We start from the raw sequence: 23,682 nt of genomic DNA, 5'->3' as shown, positions 1-23,682 counted from the left end.
ACTTAGGTACCTACACAAAAATACAGAGATTTTAAACTGGTACTTTGTATGTTTTTTCCTTATTAGACTCCATACAACATAACTGTATACAGAATTTCATACCTATTTTTCATTATTTCCGTAAATACAAAGTAATCTATAACTTGTACCGGGTAAGCTATTACTTATAACTTTATCTACTGTCAATGTTTGATCTAAGTACAAACATTATGTAATAATCATAAAGAAAAACTACCTCCATTATTTATACTTCATGCTTGCAATAAATTTACATGTAGTGATAGAGAATTTATAGGCACTCAAATTTTTGTTGACAGTATACACTGAAAGTATTTTACTAGCTGAAATTTGCTTAAAAGGGCGTAATCGAAGTAGTTTGTCTGTATACAGGTAAGTTGGTTAAAAGTTCTTTTATGCAAGCCGTAATTTAACAACTCCCATACACAACCTACGTGTAGTTACAATGAGATCCTCTGCGCAACCTTTGGCTATGCAAAAGCTGTTGCCCATTACACGAACATGTTTACACCTTGTTGTTGTTCCAGTAATGAGCTCACATTGTCAAATGAATGCATTTTTAGGGTGTTTTTGTATACAGAAACGGACACTATCATTTGTGAGTGGTTAAATACACGTGGATAAGGACTTAGATCTTTCCTGTACAGAAGTACAGCGCTGATTGCTTACCTTACTTTTTCTTTTACTTGCATACACAATGTTCATACTTAACCTTATAGCAAAAGTAAGTACAGGTAAGGGTAAAGGTACACATTTGAGCATCATCCCTTGCGCAGCTGCTGAAATGCAGCAGTGGCTCCTCGGGCTCACAGCTGCCTTCCCTTTAACTCGCAAACACTGCTTGTGACCTGAAAACATCATCACAGCTACACGCAGCACCTTTGTAAGGGTTTTGATGCTACCAGAACTGATTTTCAAAGGAATCCTCACCAGTTTCCTGCAGTAATGCACATTCAGCATTCACAAGGTTCCTCTGAAGGACATGCTCCCCCTTCTCTGCTGCGTTAACAGCAGAAGACTCAACTTTTCGAGCAAGGTTTCTTGCTCTCCACACTTTAGGCATTTCTACACACTTAGGCTACACATTTAGCCTCTGGCACATGCTGAAAGGGCACACATGAGAAGGAACATATGACAACACAATGGAAAAGATTTTTTGCCTTTTTTTTATTGAGAAATAAAAATTGTTGTTGGAGAAATCATTCCTTTCCATTTATTCCACTGGTCGATTCCATTGATTCCCTCAATCAGCTAGCCAGGCAGCAGAGGACACAAACACGATCATCAGAGACCAGCACCAAGAGGCAGAGCGCAGCCACGTCACAGCCAGGTAGAGGATGGGGCTGATGCATACCCTGGCAAAGGCGATTCCTTCAGATGCCCCTTCCTCATCGCTAGCACGGGGCCAGTCCTCATTTTATTGCTATTTCACAGTGATGGCTGCTCACAGATCAGATTTCTCAAGACGAGCATCTCCACGGACAGACAAAGGTCTCCAGGAGCACTCAGTCCGAGCCATGGCAGGCACAGCTTTCGTCCGGCCACGGGGAAATGATTTTCACGTCGGCAGGGAGCTCAGCGCCCACTCGTCACTTGCACATGAAGAAGAATTTCTTACGGAGGAAGTTGAAGCAGCCCGGGATCTGCTTGAACTTCCCCTTGGCGGATACGGCGTTTGCCACCTGGGAACAGAAGGACAACTTCAGGTGCTGAGCGTGGGACTGACAATTTTTTAAGGCAATTTTAAGGCAAACTGACATTTTTTTAAGGCAATTTTTTTTTGGGGGGTGGATTTTTCTGACAAATTAAAAGCTGTGTTTTTAAGACTACGTTCAGTAACATCACTCCTTTTACAAATGTAGGCCTGCCTGCTCTGACTGATGGCAGCTCTGGTTATTGCCTTCATCTCTTTCAAGACTACAAAGAGAAAGAGGAAAAGTGATAAAGTAATTAAAACAAAACAAAACAAAACGACATTTACCCGCAGCAACACGGTTAGCAGGTCTTCAGAATGGGCATGCTGTCCCAGCATGCTGTCCAGTGTTTCCACATACCATGATCCGCTCGACTTATCCCTCCAGGAGACAAAACCTTCAGAGAGAGGAGGAGAAAATTACTCCTACAGCTGTTCTTGTCTTGCTTCACACCTCTGAATGCCCTCTCCATCAGACAGCTGCCCCTAACTTCGGCCATGAAGCTCAGTCTCTTCCACTAACTCAGCAAACCAATCCAAAATCTCTTCACACCCGTTGCTTCTGCCTAATATTGTGAAAGATCTGCTCATCTTGATGCTACAAGAGGCTCAACTGTTGCTGAGAAAGGGCCAGCTAGTGCAAAACAAGTGTGCAGAACAGGGCTGTCTTTGTACGATGACGGATACCAACTACATCATGACATGGCAGTTCGGCAGCAGCTGCCTCCCCCAGATCTCCAAAATCTGGCTGCAGAACTAGGAGGATGTCTCGGGTACGAGTCTAGCACCCTTGGCACCAATTGCTCTGTACCAGGCGAATGATTTGCACGGGTTATCTCACCTGGAAAGGTTGAATAGGACACCAGGATGTCACCGGGTGTGGGCAGACTGGCCACGGCATCCGGCTCGTCCAAATTACCCGAGGGAGTCTGGAAAGGAGTCGCGTCCGACTCTACGGAACTTCTGCAAGTTTCATCTTCGGGTGAATCGCAATCCACTTCAAATCCTTGATCTTTCTGGTCTGCAAAAAGCAGAACAAGAAACCCCGCTGCTCTCCTGACACATTCAGCAATTGTACATCCCCCGTTATCAAGTGATGGGAAAAAAACACAGAAATGCTGCTACAGAAATGCTATTTTCCTAAGGAAATCCTCCAACAAAACAGAGCTTTTCGGCTCTTTGGCCCTGCTCCTGGAGTTGGTGCCATCAGGATATTCACGCAGGTGCCCTTGGGCCGTGCTTCCCTGCTAACCTCATGGCTAAATACCTGGGGCAGGCAGCACACCCTCCTCCCGTGCTGCATTCCCAGTTGTGTGAAAGAACTACTCCAGCACACACAGGCCGGTTCTGTCCTCCTGTGAGATGCTCACGTCCGAGTCCTTTGACTCGACCCGCATTAGAAGTAAGAATACACAGCTAGGAACACCAAAAGAGGGCTGGAGGAAAAGGTAGTGGACAGAACAGGAAGGAGAAGCCAAAGCCTAACTGTGTTTGAACAGCCTGCTTACACGTCTGGAGCTAAAACAAAGATTCACCTCCACCACAGGCCTGGATGAAGAAGAGTTTGGGTTTTCCTCTCAAACTTGGGCAATTGGACCCATCGAAATGTTTCACAATCTTTTCGATTGGAATACTTATTCCGTCCGTTCCATAAATCCCTCCAGGAAACTGATTATGGCTTGTCTGAAAGAGGAAAATCCAAGAGCTACTAACACAGAAAGAATGGTGAGCTCAGAGGAAACCTGTTTCTGCATGAGTGCTCTCTTTTCTGTCTCTTTCCAGCATAAAGTTACCAGAATAAATCTCACTTCCTTGTATTTGTGCAATTACACACACTGTATCAGCAAAGGGATGCACAGAAAGCATTTAAAACATCCTAAACCCCAGAAATTCGACCTCCCTGATTATCCAGCTCCTATCCCACCTCCTCTGGCAATGGGCTTCTTTACCCCCTGGGACAAAGGGCACACAACGTACAACATTTTTGCAGACAGCTGCTCTCCTCTCACTTCGAGGCCTACAACTTGGGATATTTGGGCCTTTAGTAGAGCTGGAGAACCAGGAAGGGCTCAGGAACTACGGCACGAAGGTCAGCACCACCTCCCTCTGCTCTATGCCCACCATCTGGTTCTGAATTGCAGGAGCTGCCTTCAGAAGCTGAGAGCACTTGTCCAAAGGCTGCCTGACCTTTGGAACAGCACCGCTGGCTCGGGCTGCAGTTTTTGCATGTTTTTTTTGAAGTTTTCTCTCCCCCAGATATGAAAGCGTTAACTCCCTGCTGCTTCGGAAGAGAGGCAAACCTACCTGACAGCCGTGGGACAGGATGACCACCAGGCAGCAGTCCAGGGCGCTGTGGTCCTGCTGCGCCAGACTGCGCAGTTTTGCATTGATTTCCTACAACAAAAACATCACAGTAAGGGTTTTCAAACCACACGCTGACCACGGATTACTAATTACTACCTGGGCTCTGCCCTATTGGCCTGTCCCAGCCGTGCTGCTCAGAAGGATCCAGTCAATCTCTCTGCTGCTTTCTGTCCAGAAGTGGGATAACACTGACACCACACACGTGCCCCAAAGCAGAGTATTTCTGCAGTTCTGTCACTTCACATCGCTTGTTTTATCTAAAGAGATTTCTTTCCTCGCTGCATCCTTCACAGTGCAGCAACGTACATGAAATATTGTTCTACACAACTCACCTGCTGAGATGCACCGCTCCTGATTAGGAGGTGGGCTGGCAAGCAAATCACCTCGCCTTACTTTTGACAGCTGCTCTGGCTGCCTGCCTGCCCTTCACAACTCTGAGCAGCAATTGAGGCACACACAGATAAGCAAATCAAACCCCTGGCTACACCCAAAACAGAGGCTGTCAGAGCTATGATGGAAACAGAGCCTCACAGTTTCCCTATAAATCACATCCTGGAACCAAAACCCAGCCAGAGGGGTGGATTGGATTGGGTCCTTTCTGCCACCCTCACCTGAGCTTTGAGATTCCTCAAGGTCTGGACGCGGAAGCACAAGGACTTGAAGCGCTTCTCCAGCCTCTCGCAGTCCACATCGGATCCAGTTCGAGTCGACAGACCGGAGTCTGGGCTGAAGGTGATGTTGTTGATGATCAGGCAGTGTCCGCAAGGGTCTGCCTTCAGCTGGTACACCTGGCACACACAAACCCAGAAGGGAATTTTTAGAAGAGTCACAGTTAAACACCCTCTTATACTCAGAGCATTTGCAGCTAGCCAGGTGGGACACAAGAATGGGAGGTCTTAAAGTAACTCATCTCACAGCTTTTTCACAGCTCTGCTACTGCAGGATGAGAGGGAATGAGCTAAAGTTGCACCAGGGGAGGTTTGGGTTGGATATTAGGAAGAACTTTACTGAAAGGGTTGTTGGGCATTGGGGTGGGCTGCCCAGGGAAGTGGTGGAGTCACCATCCCTGGAGGTCTTTAAAAGACATTTAGATGTAGAGCTCGGTGATATGGTTTAGTGGAGGACTGGTTAGTGTTACGTCAGAGGTTGGGCTGGGTGATCTTGGAGGCATCTTCCAGCCAAGGTGATTCTGTGGGTAAGTTTTTTAGGCTCACTCACCCAGAGAGCACACGCGATGAGCCAAGACACCAGACAGATCAACCTCCTAGAGGCTCAGACTGTGCACCGACTACAGCAGAGCAGCAATTTGGGAGAGCTACCCAAACCCTTCCGCTGACACAGCCACGAGCTTCATGCGGCCAAACCATCCACCCCACATCAGGTGCGAGCGAGCTGTGTGCTCAGAAGGTGGCTCCCAAAAAACACCTTCCCAAATCCTGACTGCTTGCTTCGCTGCGAGCCTCCTGGTGTGCTGAAGCTGCCGCACGTGCTTGTTACTATTTCCCCTGCTTCTATTTTTCAACACCGTGATTACCAAGTCACAACACTGCCTCACAGACAATACACGCCTGGGTGCCTGAGGAAATTATTAGCTGTCTTGCTGGAAACTGTTTAAGCACCACGTTTAGCTCCATGTTGGGTTATTTGTGGTACAGCTACGGTAATCCTAAGGAGGAGCTGGCTAATCATTGACCCTCCCTGAGCCACCCGGCCTGGTTACAGCCCACAGCAATTCCTTGGGTTGTGGAGTGTGAGAAGTGGCTGTCACAGCTGCAGCAGCTGTGGAGCTTTGTGCTGTGGGACTCCTTCAGTCCAAACACAAGTTTAAGCCTCAACAAGCCTCACTTTTTGATGTTTGACTCTGTCTTCTGAGGATAAATATTATTATCTTCAACCCTGCTCTGTCTTTTCACTTCTTAGAGCACGGGCTCCTACACTCCATGCACGCAGAACCCCCAGGACAAATGGCAGTAAAGAACTCAGATAAAACAACAGACAAACTGGAATAGAAAGAAGGCAAAAAAGGATCTAGAGTACTAACCAGGTTCTGGTCGCTCTTGTCGACAGCTGAGCCTACAACACACAACAGAGAAGTTAGCACTTAACAAGGAGTTGTTATATCCCTTCTTCACATCAACCCTGCCCTGTCAGCTGTAAGGTGGGGGTGACACGAGTGAATTCCCCCTTCCCAAAAGCAGCACAGGGGCCAGCCTGGAGAAAGCCTGGCTCTGCCTGAGAACGCCCTGGGCAAAACAGGGCGCTGTTATCTGGGAGGAGCTGCCTCCAGCCTGGCACTCCTCCGAGATGGTTGGGAATTCCCATAAAGGGAGCAGTAACGAGCCTCCTGATGGCGTGCCAGGAGGAACAAGGAACTGACAGGGTGCTGAGCCCTTCCTAAGGGCTCCTGGGACGTTGCTTACCCTGGGCTGGTGCAGGAGGTGCTCGAAATTGTTCGTTCTTGTCTTGGACCGGAATGGACAAGCGTTCCACGGTACTCTCACCTGTAACAGCACGGGACAGTCACCTCTTTCCTCCCTCACTGCTTCACACTAGAAGCAAACAGCCTCCGTTTCCCAAAAGGGCCAGAGTTTGCAGCAACACTGCTGCAAGGGGGTGATATGACATCGCTTCCAGTTTTCCCTTTTTGGGCTCAAAGACCAGCTGGGTCTGCACACAGATACACACAAGCTGTGGGGCTGCACACAGGTTCAGCAGAGCACGAGACAGAAATAGCAAGAATGAAACAAAATCCATTTTCAACGGGGGTAGAATGGAGAGTCCGAGCAAAAAGAAGGGGAAGGTGGCTTGTGATGCTGCCAGAAGGCAGCTGGAGCTTAACAATCCCTCCTGCTGGGAAGAATGACACTTTCCCAGCAGCTCTGCAGGGTCCCCTCTATGCTCCATGCTCCAGGATAACAAAACCAGGACCTCACAGCCTGCTCGCCAGCCCACTGCACTTCCAGGGCACAAGGAGCCCTGTCGTGCACCTCACCAGGCACAGAACCACCTCAGTACTTACTTTTACCACGCTTTTCTCCACTCGGCTCCAGCTGCACAGGCCTCAGGTTGATGGGCTGTGAGGGCAGGCTCCCGCACGCCTCGCTCAGAGCATCCGCCAGCTCTCCCTGCCCCGTGTCCCGCAGGATCGAGAGGAACACGGGGAAAGCCTGCTGCCCGCGGCTCTCCAGGTCGATGACCAGCTGCCGGACCTGCTCCCTGCGTGTGCGGAGACTCTGTGGGGGCAAAAAAAAAACAGGATGAGGCTCGGGAGCACCCCACCAGCCATCCTCCCTGCAGTCCCCATTCAGGTGCCTCAGAAACAGCCAGGGAATGGGCCCTAGGGTTGGGGGGGAAACAGGACAAGGGGATGTCCCTGATCACAGGACCCCTGTAGCCGTCTGTAGGGTCCCAGTAGGTAGCCATAGGGACCCATACATGGCCATAGGGTCCCAATAGGCGGCCATAGGGACCCGTACCCAGTCGTAGGGTCCCAGTAGGTGGCTGTAGGGACCCATACACAGCTGTAAGGCCCCATAGCCAGCTGTAGGGTCCCAGTAGGTGGCTGTAGAGAACCTTAACCAGCTGTAGGGTCCCCCTAGGTGGTTGTAAGGTCCTGGTAGGTGGCCATAGGGACCCGTACCTGGCTGTAGGGTTCTGGTAGGCGGCTGTAGGGCCCTATACATGGCCGTAGGGACCCAGAGGGCAGCTATAGGGACCCATACCCTGCCGCAGGATCCCAGTAGGTGGTTGTAAGGTCCCGGTAGGCAGCCGTAGGGACTCATACCTGGCTGTAGGGTCCCGGCAGGTGGCCGTAGCACCCCGTACCCAGCTGTAGAGCACCATACACGGCCGCAGGGCCCCAGTACCCAGCTATAGGGTCCCAATAGGCACCCTTAGCGCCCCATACCCCCGAGCCTTAGCACCCCAGGACCCTTCCCACGGCTGACAGCCTCCCTGAGGCGCCCCAACCACCTCACGGCACCAGCAGGCCTCGGGGGGGGCCTCCCCTCAGCCCCCCCCCCACCTCCATCCCCTACCCGCAGCTCCTCCAGCATGGCCTCGGTGAACACCCCGCGCTCCCTCAGCGGCTCCCAGAGCGGCTCCGGCCTCAGGCGCTCCACCAGCAGCACCCGGCTCCTCCTCAGCGCCCGCCGCCGCCGCTCCTCCATGGCGGCCCAGTCACCATCCCCCCCCGCCCCCCCCCTCCATAACACCGCCACCTTCCCGGCATCCCCCGCGGCCCCGTTACCATGGCAACCGCGGGGCGGGCGCGCCGGAAGCGGCGCGGGGCCGGGGCCGGGGCCTAGGCCGGGGGCCGGGGCCCGCCATGGAGCTGGGCCGCACGGGCCCGGCCTGCGCCGCCGCCGCCCTCCTCCTGCTGCTGCTGCTGGCGGCGCCTGGAGAGGCCGAGTTCGACCCTTACCGGGTGCTGGGAGTGGGGAGAGGCTCCAGCCAGGCTGATATTAAGAAGGCGTACAAGAGGCTGGCCCGGGAGTGGTATGTGGGGGGGGTGGGGGGGGGCACGGGGCACGGTTGTGGGGTACTGGGGTTGGTTATAGGGTCACGGTGCTCGGTTATAGGGCCCCAGTGCGAATCCAATTGGCCCCAGTACCCAGTCATAGGGCCCCGGTACCCGGCCATAGGGCTCCCGTACCCGGTCATACAGCCTCAGTACCCAGTCAGGGCCCTGGTATCCATCCAAACAGCCCCTCTGTTCGGCCCGAGGCCCTCTCCGGTGTGGCAGGGAACACCCGGTGAATTGGGGACACCCCCAGGTGTGGGGTTGGGATGAGGAAACCGACCCCGGTGTCAAAGCCCGGCCCCGGTGTGGAAACCTGGCTCGGGCAGGTGCTGCGGGACTCTGGGCATCCCCCCCGGAGCTGCCGGCCCCTTCCCGCAGGAATACAGCCCCTGCCCCTCGTTCTGCCCCCAGGCACCCCGACAAAAACAAGGACCCGGGAGCAGAGGACAAATTCATCCAGATCAGCAAGGCCTACGAGGTAAGGTGCTCTCGGTGCTCAGCCCTATCAAAGCTTTAATTAATAAGCCGAGGGACCTGTGGTGCACGCCGCTTCGCTTTTTCTCTTGACATTTACACAGAAGAAGGCTGCTGGTGGAGAGGTTTGCAAAGGGAGCCCTGTGCTCCCTGAAAAGCCTCCGAGGTAGGAGGAGAGCATTTGTGCTGCACCCGCACAGCCCCGGCTGTGTCACACAGACACGGGAGCGTCCTGGGGCTGATGTAAGCCACGGTCACTGCTGCCCTGTTTGGGACAGCTCAAATTATTCCTCATGGAAGTTCTCTGTAGGACTTCATGCTGCTTAGGGAGCGTGTCAGCACTTTGTGCTGCGCTGAAAGAACCCTCAGTGGTTGAGGAGAGCGTTGGCACATCGCCACCCAGACAACTTTTCTTCTGTCATCTGCTCCCCAGATTCTCTCCAACGAGGAAAAGAGGGCAAACTTCGATCGCTACGGTGATGCCGGGGAAAGTCAGGGCTTCTCCCAGCACCAGCATCGCCAGTTCCACCACTTCCACGAAGGCTTCTATTTCGATGAGTCCTTTTTCCACTTCCCCTTTAATTCGGAGAGACGCGACACCTCCGACGAGAAGTATTTGCTCCACTTTTCTCATTACATCAACGACATCGTGCCAGATAGCTTCAAGAAACCTTACCTCATTAAAATCACCTCAGACTGGTGCTTCAGCTGCATCCACATCGAGCCCGTGTGGAAGGAAGTTGCTCAGGAACTGGAGGCGCTGGGTAAGGACGAGGCCGTTTGGGTCGGGTGAGGCTTCCCGGTGGAATGAAGCTGGGGAAAAGTTTTCTGCCCACAGCTGCAGCGATCGCCTTCAGCTTTGGAAGGCTAAATTTAGGCCGTAGAATGCCTCAGAGATTTATCCACCATCCTAACCCTTTCTGGGGCGTTAATAGCAATGTAATTGATGAGGCTAAGCCTTAGGAATGAGGGAAGAAAACAGGCTCTCCTACTGACTCACAGTTTTGGCTCTCTGTACGCAGAGGTTTCACTGTCATTCCCTCAGGCACCCCAGGGATGTTGAGGACAAGGTGCCTTTACCCCTGTCTGTGTGGCGAGCGATTTAGCCAGAGGGTGACGCTAAGAAATGACTGTGTGGCCAAGGGCTGATCCGTGAATGCTGCGGGGCTCTGCCCTGAACTTGGATGGCTTCGATAAGCAAAGATCCCTGCAGAATACAGCACCTGGTGGGAAGCCGTTACCTGAAAGGGCTGCAAGTGAAATCTGGGGGCTTAGCGGCCAGATCAGAAACATACCTGGGTGCCAGCAAGAGACTTCCTACTTGCTCTCTCCATCCCCAGCTTGTTTTTCTTGCATGCGTGTTCCCAAAAACGTAGGCTTGACAGGCAGCAGGACACAAAGGCCTTCTGGTCCCTGCTTGCTTGTCCCCCAGCGGCTGTTCCTGTAGGGCACACAACATCAGCGGGCAGAACAGAAGAGGCCAGCACGTTCCCTCTCTCCCTTGATAACACTACTAATTTTAAATATATGAGTTTCAAGGGACTTCAGTAGGGAAGCACAGAGTGAGGAGGGGCTGTGATCCAAACAGCTCCCAAGGAGGGGCCTGGAGAGGAGGGGGGGGTATTAAAACTCAGCTTTCTGTTCTGGGGGGTTGGCTCCGTGATCTTTTACGTGGATTTGCTCTCCCATTGCAGGAGTGGGCATCGGAGTTGTCCACGCCGGGTATGAGAGGCGCCTCGCCCATCACCTAGGGGCTCACAGCACGCCGTCGATACTGGGGCTGATGAACGGGAAGATAACCTTCTTCCACAACGCCGTCATTCGGGAGAACCTGCGGCAGTTCGTGGAGAACCTGCTGCCGGGGAACCTGGTGGAAAAGGTAGGTGTCAGCTGGTTGGTTCTTGTGTCTGGGTAGTCAGCTCTCTTCAGCTGTTTCGGTGTCAAATCCATTTAATTCAGCCCAAGTTGTGAGAGGATCCAAGCAAGGCTGGGGAAGCGAGGTGTGCTGAGGGCTGTAACTACAGCTACAAACCCTGGAGGGGGCTCAGAAGCGAGCGTACGACAGGCTCCGTGTCACTTCTTCCCTCTGTGGCAGGGCTCCTTGCCCTACTGCCCATACAGGCTGGCAGTGCAGCGTCTGCTGCTCTCGCAGCTGTAACACCCTGTGGCTAACAAAAGCTGCACATTTGTGACTGTTTTGGATTATCACCTGGCAGGAGCTGCCTTCCAGCCCTTGGGTAATGTGGTGCAGCCCTCGTAAACCTAGACACGAGCTACCTGCTGCCTCCTCATTGAAGAATACTGCGGTCCTGTCACCCAGCTGTGACAGCTGGAAGGACAAATCAACAGCCTGCCTTCTGAGACACCTGGGCAGCTTTTTCAGGCTTGGCTCAGGCACCTAATCGTACAGCTCTGCACGTGTCTAACTGTCGTGAGGCTACACTAACGTACTGACTCTGTTTAAAGATTACAGATAAAAACTACATCCGCTTTCTGTCCAACTGGAAGAAGGAAAACAAGCCCCACGTCCTTCTGTTCGATCACATGCCGGTTGTGCCGTTATTGTACAAGGTAACGCAATTTCTGGGGCTGGATTTTGACTCGCTGATAAACCCGGCTGTCCAAAAAGAAAACGCAGGGTTGTTGTGAGCAGGGCTGGACCGCTGCCTCTGCACAGTATTGCCTGTTCTGAGAGGGCGAGTTAATTCACAGTGGTCGGACACAGCACGGCCAGGAGGAGGAGGTGGCTTCACTGCCCCGACACGGGTGTGGCTTGAGCAGATGTAAAATGGGCAGGTTTTGGGGCTGCCAGCCACAGAAGCACGCTAGCCTAGTAAGGAGAGTTTTTTGCAGCACCCTAATTTGGGTTATTGGAAAGGCCGTTTCCTAAGAAACCCCTGCTGCCGTGCAAAATGTCAGCTTGTAAAAAAAAAAAAAAAAAAAAGCTGTGGATCCATTAGGGCTGTCTGTGCGGTAACCAAGAGCACGCAAACTGCAGCTCAGCTAGGGAACAGAGCGGCTGTTACCTCTTCTAGCACACACCCGATGGCATCTAAACAGCAGGAGGTGCTCCTGAAGCCACATTAACATGAGCACTTGGGGGAAAAAACATTGTTGGCTCTCTGATGTAAACGTGTGCCGGTGCTTTCTTCCCGTCCAGCTGACCGCCTTTGCGTACAGAGATTACTTGTCCTTTGGTTACGTGTACGTCGGGCTCAGAGGCACCGAGGAGCTGTCCAGCCAGTACAACATCAACGTCTACACTCCGACCATGATGGTCTTCAAGGAGCACATCGACAAGCCCGCGGATGTCGTGCAGGTAGGGCTGTGAAATGGGCGCAGAGGTTTTCTCACCAAGCACGCGATGAGAAGTTGGCCAGTGGCACATTTTAGAGTAAGAAGTATTAATTCTTCGTGGAACCTGTGACTTTAGCAAAGAAAGCAAACAAAGACCTAGGAGGGAGGTGGCTTGGTAAGCGCCAGCTATGGGTGGCTGCCCTGCTATCGAGGAGAGCTGCAGGTAATGTCTTCGTCGCAGGGCCTCAGAATGTCTCAGGGCAGGGTTTCGGTGAGGACTGTGATTTTCCAACAGCTTTACTCTCCTCAGACCACTTAGTGACCACCTCTGCTCTTTGTCCTCGCTAGGCACGAGATATGAAGAAGCAACTCATCGATGACTTCCTTTCCCAGAATAAGTTCCTCATGGCAGCCAGACTCACCAACCAGAGGCTGTTTCAGGAGCTGTGTCCCGTGAAGAAGTCGCACCGTCAGCGGAAGTAAGGATCCTCAGAAACCCGTTTTGTCCCCTAAAACCTCTAGAGGGAGGAAGGAAATGACTGGGCGTCCGTGCAGTCTGACAGTTTTTGTGCCTTTACTGGGCACATCTTGGGACAGAGGGCGGGTAAAAGGAAGGAGAGATGGGGTGGCAGGCTGGAGAGCTGATCACACAGAAAGCAGGCTTTCAAAAGCATGCCCCAAACTAACAGGTGGGGTTTCTGTCCCGTCAGGATCATTCTGGCTAGCAGAAAGAGAGCTCTTACTCTGCCCTCTCCCTTGTGTTGCCCAGGCACTGTGTGGTCTTGCTTACTGGAGAAGGCGATAAGTTTGCTGAGACTTACGAGGCGTTTTTGACTTTTGCTGTGGCCAACACGAAAGACGTGCTGAGGTTTGCACACATCTATAATGAGCGGCAGCCGGAATTTGCAGACGCCTTGCTGATGGATGACGAGAAGTACCGTGGAAAATCAGCCGTGAGCGTTACCTTTGTTTTCTTCTGCTGCTTCTTTTCTCCTGTTATTCTAACTCACATCCCTCTGCGTAGGGTGCTGTACCTTGAGCTGACTCCTAATTCTGGGCAGGGATTTGCAGCGTAACGTCTGTCTCAAACAGAAGTACCTTCCTGTCTGACACCTGTCGTGTCATTGCTTTGTCCAGGTGGTCATTCTGGAGAGGCGCAACAGCGCAGGAAAGATTGTGTACAAGACCTTGGAGGAGGCCTGGCAAGGCAGCAAAGAGGACAACTTCATCCTCCTGGACCTCCTGGACCAGCTGAGGACGGACCCTGGCCTGCTCTCCTCAGAGACTGTCCTGGCAGACTTGCGCGATGAGCTTGCTCCCGTAAGTGCTTGGCTTTTCCAGCTGCTTCACACCTGTGAAACCTTCTCGGACAGTTCTGTTACAGTTGTTAGTGGGAACTACACCTTAAAATAACAAGGCACAATTCTTAGCAGTTTACTTGCTCGGGGAAGGAAGAGCTTCCCAAGCAGCTTTGGGCCTGGGGTTCAGTTCAGAGGGGTACAAGTCACATCAGTGCTGTGGATAACAGTTTTGTCACTCGCCTTTTTCTTTTTACCTTTTTCTCAAACAGATGTTCCTTATCCGATGGTTCTATTCCACGCTGGATTACATCTTGGACTGCTGGGACAGTTTGTTTCACAGTAACTGGTATGGATTTGGCGCTCATGAGTCTCGACAGGGAGCAGGATTGCTGCTCTCTTGTTCAGACGCGTAGTAGAACCAGGCTCAGATTAACAGGAATGGAGAACATACCAAAATAGGCAGGTGCCTGTATTCTCTTGAGGTTAAGGTGAAGAGGGGTGACACCACAGTGATGATAACTTCTGCCTCAAGCACTTCCCTTGAGGTACAGCATGGATATTACACCCCTGAAAATAGGCCAGCCCTATCCGTTGTTGCTTTTAACTGTTTCCCCTTAGCCTTCCTTTAAAATGGATCCGTTTTTGTCCTCCTCCTCCTTTTGGGGGGGGAACAGGGTATTGCTCCAAATCTGCATCACATTTAAGACCCCTGAACATAAACCAAGTTTCTGGGGAAACTGCAGGGTGTTGTTTGAGGCAGACAGCAACTGAAATTCAAGCAGAAGTCGTGCAGCTCACAGAGCTGATTGCTGTTTGCAAATCTTCCCTCAGGCGAGAAATGATGCCCCTGCTGTCCTTGCTCTTCTCTGCGCTCTTCATTCTCTTTGGCACTGTTATTGTTCAGGCTTTCAGGTGAGTGCATGCCAAAACGTCCTAGATCTTACAGTCCAGCCAGCAGCGTCTCTGTCCAAAGCAGCCCTTTAAACAAACCCCAAATAATTCCTTTGCAGTGACTCCAGCGACACGAGAGACTCTCCTCCCTCTGAGAAGGAAGAGGCGACCACAAAGACTGAGAAGAACGACACAAACTTCAGCAAAGAGAGTAACAGGTTCCCTCTCTATTCTCTCCAGAATGTTTTCTGCTGAGTTACTGTTCGGGGAGTGGCTGTGAAAAGAGGGAGCACAGAGAGCGTTAGGCAGAGAAGCGCCAGAGCTGCGTGGATGTAGAGCAGTCATTGCAGGGGGCAGTGCGGGCACAGAAAGGCACAAGGGAGTGGCATTTAGGAGGACCCTGGGCAGCAGGGACATGGGTTCAGAAATTTAGTTATTAAGCAATTCCCACTACCATGGGAGAGAAATCAGCTGTGTTGACAATCCCGGATAAAATGGGACTTTACAGCAGGTCTCGTTCCATCCAGCTGCTCCTTCCTATCATGCATAGAAGCTGTTCTTCCTCTCTGTGCCCCTCGTAACCTCTTGAGTTTGCCCCAGACAAGATCCTCTGTGGAAAGGCAAAGGTCTGACGTGCTTGTTGAGGAAGATCCAGCTCTGGCTTTTGCAAGTGCAGGCTGCTCCAACTAAACTGGCTTGGGGAATGATTGTCATAAGGCAGGGGGACAAGTTCAGTTTCCCTGACCTTGTTTGCTGCCATTCCTTCGTTCCCCTTTCACTCGGTCATTGTTTCGTTGCATCAGGGTTCCCAAAAAAGGCTTTGTGGAGGTGACTGAGCTCACAGACATCAACTATAACAGCAACCTGGTGCGCCTCAGGCCGGGTCACATGAACGTGGTCTTGATCCTCTCGAACTCCACGAAAACTGCCCTCCTCCAGAAGTTTGCCCTGGAAGTCTACACGTTCACAGGGTAGGTTGGGCCCTTTCTTAGGTTTCTGGTCACGTTTTAACTCCTTGCCTAATGGAGTTAACTCCTTGCCTAATGGAGTAATTCCTTGCCCTGATGAAAAGTTGGGAGTGGTTTGGGCTCCGCCAAGAGGGAAAGCTTAGAGCAGACAAAGCAGCCTCCATGGACGTTAGCAGTGATGAGCCACCAAAAAACAAGTGGCCTTCCTCGTCCTTCACTCAGTGAAGGTGGACAGATGGGTCTAGCACTGCTCCTGCTTCTGCTGTACCCTCATTCCAACCCTCGTGGGGTGCTGCACGCTAGTAATTGTCACCCGTACTGAAGAGGGTTAAAAAAAGGAGCTATGGAAACACAGCTCCCCCATCCCATAGACCTGCAGCCTGACTTGGAAGCTGTGCTCATCCTGCTTCTCTCCTCTTCTCTCCTCCCAGGAGCAGCTCTCTTCATTTCTCCTTCCTCAGCCTGGACAAGCACCGCGAGTGGCTGGAGTACCTGCTGGAGTTCGCACAGGACGCCGCTCCCATCCCCAACCAGTACGACAAGCATTTCCTGGAGCGCGACTACACGGGCTACGTCCTGGCCCTGAACGGCCACAAGAAATACTTCTGCCTCTTTAAGCCTCACAGATCAGGAGACGAGGGGGGAACCGTGGGGTCGTGTGAGGACTACGATTCCCCGCTGCACACCGAAGCCAGAGGGAAATCCTCCTGCAGCCCAGGGTCTAGATCCATTAAAAACAAATTGCATAAATTGTCCTTTTGGATGGAACGCCTTCTCGAGGGCTCCTTACAGAGGTTCTACATCCCCTCGTGGCCCGCGCTAGACTGAGGGCTTTTAAAGAGATTCTAACACACTTTTTATGAAGATGACGAGGGACCGCTCTTTCCGGAACAAACACACAATCGTGATGAACGGACCTTACCTTTCAGATGAGTTCTCTGAGGGACGGCGACCAGAAAAAAATCTCTCCCCGTATGCAGAGCCCTGGAGCGCAGCGAAGCGCGCCGAAACGCCCTCCACCGAATCGTTCTCACGTTTGGATGCCGTGCTGTCGCAGAGCCAAGAAGGCCGTTTCCCCCTTCTCATCCTGCCACGTCTGCTTCCCGAGCCACCCTCGCCCCATCTCTCGTTTCACCTCGGTCAAAGAAAATCCCCGACTTCCCAGCCGCGGTGACTCGGTCCGGACTGAACGCGGCCAGTTCCGCGGCGCGGGTCGTGGTTCTCTCCCCCTGCCCCTTCCCCACGTGCTTAGCCCATGGTGCATGGTGTAACAGTGGCAAGACCCTACAGACCCTCCTCCAAAAGGCTTCCCACCACTCGTACCGATCGGCTTTCCCGGGGTAAGTGGCCTGGAGGGTGGCCGGGAGCAGCTCCCTCGTAGCAAACCTGTAGCTGGGACTCACCTGTGGGGCGGGCTCGTAGGCGCTCTGCATGTTTCCTGCTCCTTGTGTAATAGTTCCACGTGCAGCTTCACCAGCTAAAACCGTAACCAGGGAGGGGAAGGGGTTTTGCACAGCCGTAAATACTGTAAAGGTGTTGAGCCATTTAAATGTCACATCGTTTCCCAGATGCCTTTCTGCTTCTGTCGGTTTTAGACTTATGTATCTTAGAGCCATAACTTTACCTGTGTCCTCAGATTGTAGGCATACGCTGCTGTGAGCCAGTAGATGTGTAAAAGAAACTCTACCTAGCTGCTAGGGAGCCGCTTCGGGCTCCTTTCCAACACCCTTACATCCGTAGTACAAACCGACCTTTTGTTGTATCGAGGAACCTAAATCGTCGGTGACCGCGTTCTTGAAACGTTGCCCCAGCAGTGCTGTTATCTCACCAGACCGTCGCTGACGTGCGAGGCTCGTTTCGTTTCAGGTGTGGGTTTAAGATGCTTCAGCGTCTCGCCCGTTTCGGTCCTGCCACAAACTTGTGTTTCTCAACATGCAGGCTGCCTTGGTTTTGTTGTTTTTTCTTTTATTTTCGTTGCTTTTTGTTTTGTTTTTCCTTCTTGAACACATAGGTCTGTGTACAGCTAGAACAGCTGCAAAGCACAGTTTGGTTTATGCTTTGCTCAAGCAATGCTCCGACAGCCACTTCCAGCATCGAGGGGGAAGGAGGCCGCCCGGTTGTAAGGCAGGGGACGGCAGCAGCAGGCTCCCAGTTGCTTTCAGCTCTTCAGGTGATGTAGCAAAGCCAAAGGGTTTCTTCCTACAGCCAGGACTGAAATCCTGCAGGCTTTGTGTTCCCTTCGCACCGCTCTGGGGCAGACCCTTGCGGTGTCTCCTCTGGCTGCACGGTGCATGAACCCAAAACCTGCTGTGGGAGTAGCTTTCAGAGCATCAGGTCACAGGGCTGCCGAACCACGAGGCTGGGAGCGGGGTGCCCTTTGCGTGAGGCTCTGCCCCTGATCCTAAAACACTTCGTCAAGCACGTGGCGTTGGCTAAAAGCTCACTCCACCCTTGCCTTCTTAGTTACCACCACACCTGAGCGGGTAACCCCAGCGCTGCCCGTGCTACCGCCCAACCTGACGTGAGGCTGCTTAATTTTAGCTCGGTGGCCTCTGGGCTGCAGCTTGTGCTGTCACATGAATGAGATGTTAGAAATAGGGAGGGGGAAGGAAGGAAGGAAGGAAGGAAGCTACGAGGTGCACACGTAGTGCTGCATCGGCCTGCTGTTGGGAGGCCTGATGTCATTTGGGCTGGAACGATCGCTGTAGTGCGCTCGTGCTTCTCCCCAGCTCGCTGTGCAAGGAGGTAGCTGGAATGAGGTTGTAGCCGAGTGGACAGCTACCAAGGGGAAGGCTCCACGTAACTTTGTAATGCTTGTAAAAGCAAATAGAAACAGGTATACACACACAAACACACTGTTTGGGTAGGGAATGAGCATCAACAAATCCATCTGCCAGCTCTTCAGCTAGTCAGGAACCTGAAGAACTCGACACTTAATTTAGGAAAAAAAAAAAAGTGCCTAGTTGTACTACAGCAAGGGAATCACCTCTGCCCCAAGTAATAAAAAGCTATGGCCTTATGGCCTTCAGGATACAATTTCTGTGATGCACGCATGCTGGAACCCTTTTATTTTTGTTTTTGCACAGCTGAGCAGCCCCGTCTGCCTGAGTTTTGTTGACTGAGCACTTGCAGCAGCCCCCCCCAAGCCAGCCAGGACTACAGCTCCTCTGTAGCTGCGACCGCTGCTGTAACTCTGCCCCTCGCTGCTTTCAGCCAGCTCATATTAACTCGGCTGCAGATGTACAGCACCCACGTGTTGCTCTTTAGCAGAAAATCTTTCAGGGGCTGCAGCACGTGCCAAACTGGTCTAAAATCATCCATTTAGGTAGTTGTGGCAACTGTCACGGAGCACTGGGTGCTTGCTTTCTGGTAGAGGAGCGTGGTCAGAGGCCTCTCAGCTGCTGCTCACACCTGAGACCTGGCCACCCTCTCCCAGCAAGTGCAAGCCGTGACCTCCCCCTCCCCAATAATTTTCTAACCTGCATCCTAACGTGTCCTCAGCAAAATGCACTGGCTATTGTTATGCACATGGTAGTTCGTAACCCAAAGATTGAGGGAATTCAGTCCTACCGCACTATTTGGTGACGCCCAAGCAAAGACCCCACTCAGAAACCGAAGCAAAACGTCCTTACAGCAAAGGGAAGCAGGCCCCGAGTCTGAAGGTCGTGCACAACTCTTCCCTTGCCTGAGCGTGGCAGGAGCAGCGACTCCACTCCTCTGCTCTCTGAGAGCCTGCCAGAACCAGGACGCGAACACAGCCTGAGAAGTGGGACTGAAAACAAAGTTCATATTTTGCACTTTTGATACTGGGGAGGGAGGGAAATTAACTTATTTGGCAAACTTGTCTCGTTTGTTTTATTTTCTTTTTTCTTTTTTTTTTTTTTTTTTTTGTATTTGTGACCAGGCACTGATGTCATTTTGATTTAAGGCGATTACGGATTCGCAACCAAAATAAACTATTTTAATGTGTGATGAGGTGGCTCTGTATTTCCGTCTGCAATCCGACCTTGTGTCCTCACCAGCTCAGAACAGCCCCAGCTGCCAGAATGAGCCGCAGGTGCCACTCGCTCAGCCACCCTCTAAAGCTCTGCGTTAGTTGTCCTGCTTCTGTCTCTTACTGGGAAAATCCTTTTACCAGTGACAGGTTTGTAATGGTCCTGGATGAGCAGAGCTGCCAGGTGGGTTGTTCCCACTGCAGCAGCAGTGCCATTAGCCTCGTCTTTTTCCTTCCCGAGCAAACTCAGATCCTACAGACACCAGTAAATGCGCTGTTCAAAACCCATCCACAGTTTAGGAGCTTGAAATTACCTCTTCTAGCAGGAAATGGCATTTATTCTGTACTGAAAAGCATGAGTTTGCTGCAACTGGAGGAGAGAGCAGGATGTTGAAGGACTGAGGGCTCTTACGGTGTCTCTGGTGGTGCTGCTTTACCTTTACAACCTGCAGAGGAGCCCTGGGCCGGGCAGGAGCTGCCCTCACATTGTTTTCACTCCGGGAAGGACGCACAGCATTTCAAACAGCAGATTGGCCCCTAAGAGGGCCGTGTTACCTACAAAAAGACAGAGAGAAAATAAATAACTAAATAAATAAACACGAGGCTATGAATGCTGACTGCTTTCACCCGCAGCACTCAGCCACCTCTGGCATTTCTCATTCTTGGCCCTTTCCTAACGCTGGCGGGACGTCACCGTGCTCCTTTGCCCAGCCCTGCAGCCCTCCCAGATCTGCCTGTCCCTGCACCACCTCAGCCACGGTGCTGCCGGCTGCTGAAACCTCTGGTTTTGTTCACCAACGCCTTGCCTTGGAACAGAGGGGATGCACCACCGCTGTCACCCTGCAGAAGCACTTTACCCGCCGGCTTTATGTACCGAATTGATTTTTCAACATTGATTTTTCTTCACTTGCCCAGTTTTTGTTTTTTCACTTCTTTATCTGCCCCCTTTGAGACTGCTGCATCTCAACGCTGCCGCTGCCACGCTGGCAACCCCCAGCCCGGCTGAGCTGCCCAACCTCTGCTGGCAAAGCATTTCCCAGGGCTGTGACCAGGGGACGGGGGACATTCAGCCCCCAAAGCCCATCGCTGCTTTGCATTTCTTTCAGTGTCCTCATGCAGCAAGCAGCTCCCAACGCTTGCCTTTTTGCCCCACTGATGTGGGATGACAATAAGAAGTCCCGACAGCTCCTAGCACGCTGTTCAGGGCATCACCCAGTGCCTGTTGCTGGGCTTTCAACACTAGGTGGCATCTAGTGAGAATGAAAGAGGGGCACAAGCCCCTTCCCAGCCCCCAGGACGCTTTGCACAAACCCAAACGAGGCTTCTTTGGACTCACCGGAGACATCGTACATCGGTGCAACTTCCACAAGGTCGCATCCCACTATATTCAGCCCCTTGCAGCCACGAATAATCTCCAAAGCCTAGGAAGAAAACAGACTTGGGCTGAAGGAACGTGTCTGACCTAGCAGCTTGCTTTGGGCTCTGCTTCCCCCTTGCACAGAAGAGGGAAGCTGCCAAGGACCCAGCCTACACGGACAAAATTCGGTTATTTCCTACCTATGACCTCTAACGGGAGAGGAACATCCCCTTGAGGAGGCAGGGGGACATTTGGGGGTGACACAAGCGTCCCCTTCCCCCTGAGAAGGGCAGCTGAGCACCTCTCACCTGTGAGGGCGTGAGCCCAGCTATCTCTGGCGTCCCAGTTCCCGGGGCGTAGGCAGGGTCCAGCCCATCGATATCGAAGCTGATGTAGACCGGCTTGGCCCCCATCTGCTGCCTCACCTCTGCCATCAGCGGCACCAGGGACTTGAACCAGCAATCCTCAGCCAGCACCACCCGGAATCCCTGCAGGATGCACGAGATCAGCACTCACCCCCCGGCAAGGTGCAGCCCCAGCAAGGATTTATGGAAATGAGGCCAGGAGGCAGGAACCCTCCTCATTTTTGCACCCCTATTAACCCCGAGCAGCTTCCAGCTGGAGATTTCTCAGCTCTCGGAGCTGCTGGGGAGCGAAAGCAGCCGCGGCTGAGCTCACCTGCTCCCGGCAGTATTTGTAAGGGTCGGGGGCGTAGGAGGAGCCGCGGATGCCGATCTGAACCACGCGGCTGCAGTCCAGCAGCCCTTCGTCCACGCAGCGCCGGAACGGGGTCCCGTGGTAGATCTTCTCCCCCAGGGCCCTGTCGCCGGTGTCGGTGTGAGCATCCACGTGCACCAGCCCCACGGGGCCGTGTCTAGGCGAGACAGGGTGGGCCCGTTAGCACCCATCCCGCACCTCGCAGCCCCAAATCCACCACGAGCCCATATTCCCCATTTCCAGGTCAGAAACTCACTTTTCTGCCACGGCCTGCAGGATCGGGTACGTGATGGTGTGATCTCCACCTGCGGGAGGATGAGGAAGGGGATGCAACACATGGCAAGAGGATCTCACCCTCGTTGTATTTGTTCTCTGGTGATTTTTTACCCCCCTTGCATTTATACTGCACTCGTTTATACCCCCCAGAGAGGCAGGGCTGTGTTTCCTCAGGGAAACCCAAGGCTCTGTGGTGCAGGTTCCTTCCTCTCCTCCTTGGGAAAACAGGAGGAGCAGGAGGCCTGGAGATGTGTAACTGCATTGGCACAGAAATCTCATGGAGTGGGACCCTTGGCACGGGTTGTAAATAAATGATTCACTCCCGAGGAACCTGTAACCCATAACTTGCCCCTTGTTACCCTTGTTACACACCGGCTTCCTTCAGCGATGCTGAGCTGTGACTGCTTCAGCACAGGCGTAAATCACGCCTCATGCAAATCAGCACGCTGCAGGTGGCTCGTTTGGGCTGGAAACTTTTCAGAGGGACGCCCTGGGTCCTGCCCAGCAGGGCACCAAACGCACGTGGCTGACAGCTCGGCTGCCTCCCGACTGCCCCTGTGGTGTGGGAGGGGGGGACTGAGGTCCCCGAGGGTCCTTACCCAAGGTGAGGGGCACGCAGCCCGAGGCCACAATCTTCTGGAAGGCCTCGCGGATGAGGCGGCAGCTGGCAGGCAGGTTGTAGAGGTTCACGTTCACGTCTCCCACGTCAGCCACCAGGAGGGAGTCGAAAGGCGCCGCCCCGGTGCTGGCGTTGTGCCTCCTCACCATCGCCGACTCGGCACGGATCTGGCGCGGACCGAACCTGGGTGGGCAAACAGAGTCAGGAGCAGGAGGAGCAGAGGAGGGAGGGCAGGAGGAGCAAAGCTCCAGCTCCTCTGACACCGCACCTCGTCCTTACCTGGCTCCCGGCCGGTTGGACGTGCCCGTGTCCAGGGGGACGCCGACGAAAGCTGCATCCAGCCCCTCTGCGGAGGCGCGGACGGGAAGCCTCAGCATGGAGCAGATCCCCACAGGCCGGGCCACGAACTCGGCGCTGGGGGGCACGTTGAAGCTCGAGCCCCAGCGGCGAGGGGTCCCCCTGCACGGAGCCGTGGGTGGCAAGCGGGGACCATGGCACAAGGTGGCTGCTGCAGGGGATGCGAGCAGCCGTGGAGCAGCGAGCAGGAGCCTCATCCTGCCCCCACAGCTCCCAGCCACCCTCTGCCCCACACACGGCACGGCCGCGGAGCCCAGCCCCGTCCTGGCTCGACTGTCACGGCTGGGCCAGGAGCCAAGCGGCTGGGCCCTGTCGCCCTCCTGGGGTTCAAAGTGCAGCAGGAGGGGCTGCACAGACCCACGCCTGCCAACAAACCTCTTTCTGACCCTCCCCAAGAGGAGCCAGGCAGCCAGCAGCTTTGCCTCCCGCAAAGATGGTGGTGTTGGGGGATTAGCACCACTGGGAAACTGGAAACGTGCAGGGAAATGTCACGTGGACGAAGATGAAACAGAAAAGTCTGAACTCTGGAAAATTGTAGGTGCACAAGAGGCAAACGAGCAGCAGAAATAGGAATTTAAGAACAAGAGGCGGTGCAGCACAGCACGTTTTAGGCCGTTTGTAAGGACAGAGATGAAATGAGATCCTTTCAAGGGGAAGCAGGGCTCCTCTCTGCAGCTCGCACAGCAAATGCGTGATAGATGGCGCAGATCAAACCCCAGCTGGCCTAACAACATCCTGAAATCAGAGCAGGTGCTGGCTGGGGGCCACGGGAGAGCAGCACAGCTCTGCACACCCACTCGCGGCTCTGAACTGGTGACACTCTCCCAGGTTGGC

The 23,682-nt window shown here is 53.2% G+C and overlaps 3 protein-coding genes across 5 annotated transcripts; 1 reads left to right on the top strand and 2 right to left on the bottom strand.

Moving 5' to 3' along the window:
• Nucleotides 1-1,168: 1,168 nt before the first annotated feature.
• Nucleotides 1,169-8,448, bottom strand: CASP9 (caspase 9). Of its 2 annotated transcripts, none has more exons than XM_068658976.1 (10): nucleotides 8,325-8,448; nucleotides 7,095-7,308; nucleotides 6,496-6,576; nucleotides 6,117-6,148; nucleotides 4,687-4,863; nucleotides 4,016-4,105; nucleotides 3,247-3,394; nucleotides 2,553-2,732; nucleotides 2,000-2,109; nucleotides 1,169-1,700 (listed from the first exon to the last, which is right to left on the bottom strand). In XM_068658976.1, the coding sequence occupies exons 1-10, from the start codon at nucleotides 8,325-8,327 to the stop codon at nucleotides 1,608-1,610; spliced, it is 1,128 nt and encodes a 375-aa protein (XP_068515077.1). In that variant the 5' UTR covers nucleotides 8,328-8,448; the 3' UTR covers nucleotides 1,169-1,607. The 2 variants fall into 2 exon arrangements, with proteins under 2 accessions (XP_068515077.1, XP_068515075.1); XM_068658974.1 differs by lacking the exon at nucleotides 8,325-8,448 and adding an exon at nucleotides 8,113-8,283.
• DNAJC16 (DnaJ heat shock protein family (Hsp40) member C16) lies at nucleotides 8,403-19,500 on the top strand. 2 transcript variants are annotated; one of them, XM_068658972.1, is made up of 14 exons: nucleotides 8,403-8,572; nucleotides 9,009-9,075; nucleotides 9,505-9,835; nucleotides 10,766-10,950; nucleotides 11,538-11,642; nucleotides 12,232-12,390; nucleotides 12,717-12,847; nucleotides 13,138-13,321; nucleotides 13,506-13,688; nucleotides 13,939-14,015; nucleotides 14,501-14,581; nucleotides 14,680-14,778; nucleotides 15,364-15,531; nucleotides 15,960-19,500. In XM_068658972.1, exons 1-14 carry the CDS (start codon nucleotides 8,403-8,405, stop codon nucleotides 16,354-16,356), a joined length of 2,337 nt encoding a protein of 778 aa, XP_068515073.1. In that variant the 3' UTR covers nucleotides 16,357-19,500. The 2 variants fall into 2 exon arrangements, with proteins under 2 accessions (XP_068515073.1, XP_068515072.1); XM_068658971.1 differs by having other exon boundaries at nucleotides 15,361-15,531.
• A 314-nt stretch (nucleotides 19,501-19,814) lies between these two features.
• On the bottom strand, nucleotides 19,815-23,124 carry AGMAT (agmatinase (putative)). The gene is made up of 7 exons (XM_068658977.1): nucleotides 22,771-23,124; nucleotides 22,472-22,674; nucleotides 21,853-21,901; nucleotides 21,558-21,753; nucleotides 21,188-21,367; nucleotides 20,859-20,943; nucleotides 19,815-20,077 (listed from the first exon to the last, which is right to left on the bottom strand). The coding sequence occupies exons 1-7, from the start codon at nucleotides 23,043-23,045 to the stop codon at nucleotides 20,004-20,006; spliced, it is 1,062 nt and encodes a 353-aa protein (XP_068515078.1). The 5' UTR covers nucleotides 23,046-23,124; the 3' UTR covers nucleotides 19,815-20,003.
• Between the last annotated feature and the right edge of the window lie 558 nt (nucleotides 23,125-23,682).

The sequence above is a fragment of the Anas acuta genome, chromosome 22 (assembly GCF_963932015.1).
Source record: "Anas acuta chromosome 22, bAnaAcu1.1, whole genome shotgun sequence".
Classification (NCBI taxonomy): Eukaryota; Metazoa; Chordata; class Aves; order Anseriformes; family Anatidae; genus Anas; species Anas acuta.
The sequence above is the reverse complement of the archived record's forward strand: the minus strand, read 5'-3'. Positions and strand labels throughout refer to the sequence as shown.

Coding starts and splice junctions, on each gene's coding strand:
- CASP9 (XM_068658974.1), bottom strand. CDS start 8,244: ATGGAGGAGCGGCGGCGGCGGGCGCTGAGGAGGAGCCGGGTGCTGCTG. Junction 7,309..8,112: donor CCATGCTGGAGGAGCTGCGG/GTAGGGGATGGA, acceptor TTGCCCCCACAG/AGTCTCCGCACACGCAGGGA. Junction 1,701..1,999: donor TGCTAACCGTGTTGCTGCGG/GTAAATGTCGTT, acceptor TTCTGTTCCCAG/GTGGCAAACGCCGTATCCGC.
- DNAJC16 (XM_068658971.1), top strand. CDS start 8,403: ATGGAGCTGGGCCGCACGGGCCCGGCCTGCGCCGCCGCCGCCCTCCTC. Junction 13,689..13,938: donor TGCGCGATGAGCTTGCTCCC/GTAAGTGCTTGG, acceptor TTTCTCAAACAG/ATGTTCCTTATCCGATGGTT. Junction 15,532..15,959: donor GAAGTCTACACGTTCACAGG/GTAGGTTGGGCC, acceptor CTCTCCTCCCAG/GAGCAGCTCTCTTCATTTCT.
- AGMAT (XM_068658977.1), bottom strand. CDS start 23,045: ATGAGGCTCCTGCTCGCTGCTCCACGGCTGCTCGCATCCCCTGCAGCA. Junction 21,902..22,471: donor CTGCGTGCCCCTCACCTTGG/GTAAGGACCCTC, acceptor ATCCTCCCGCAG/GTGGAGATCACACCATCACG. Junction 21,368..21,557: donor ACAAATACTGCCGGGAGCAG/GTGAGCTCAGCC, acceptor TGCATCCTGCAG/GGATTCCGGGTGGTGCTGGC.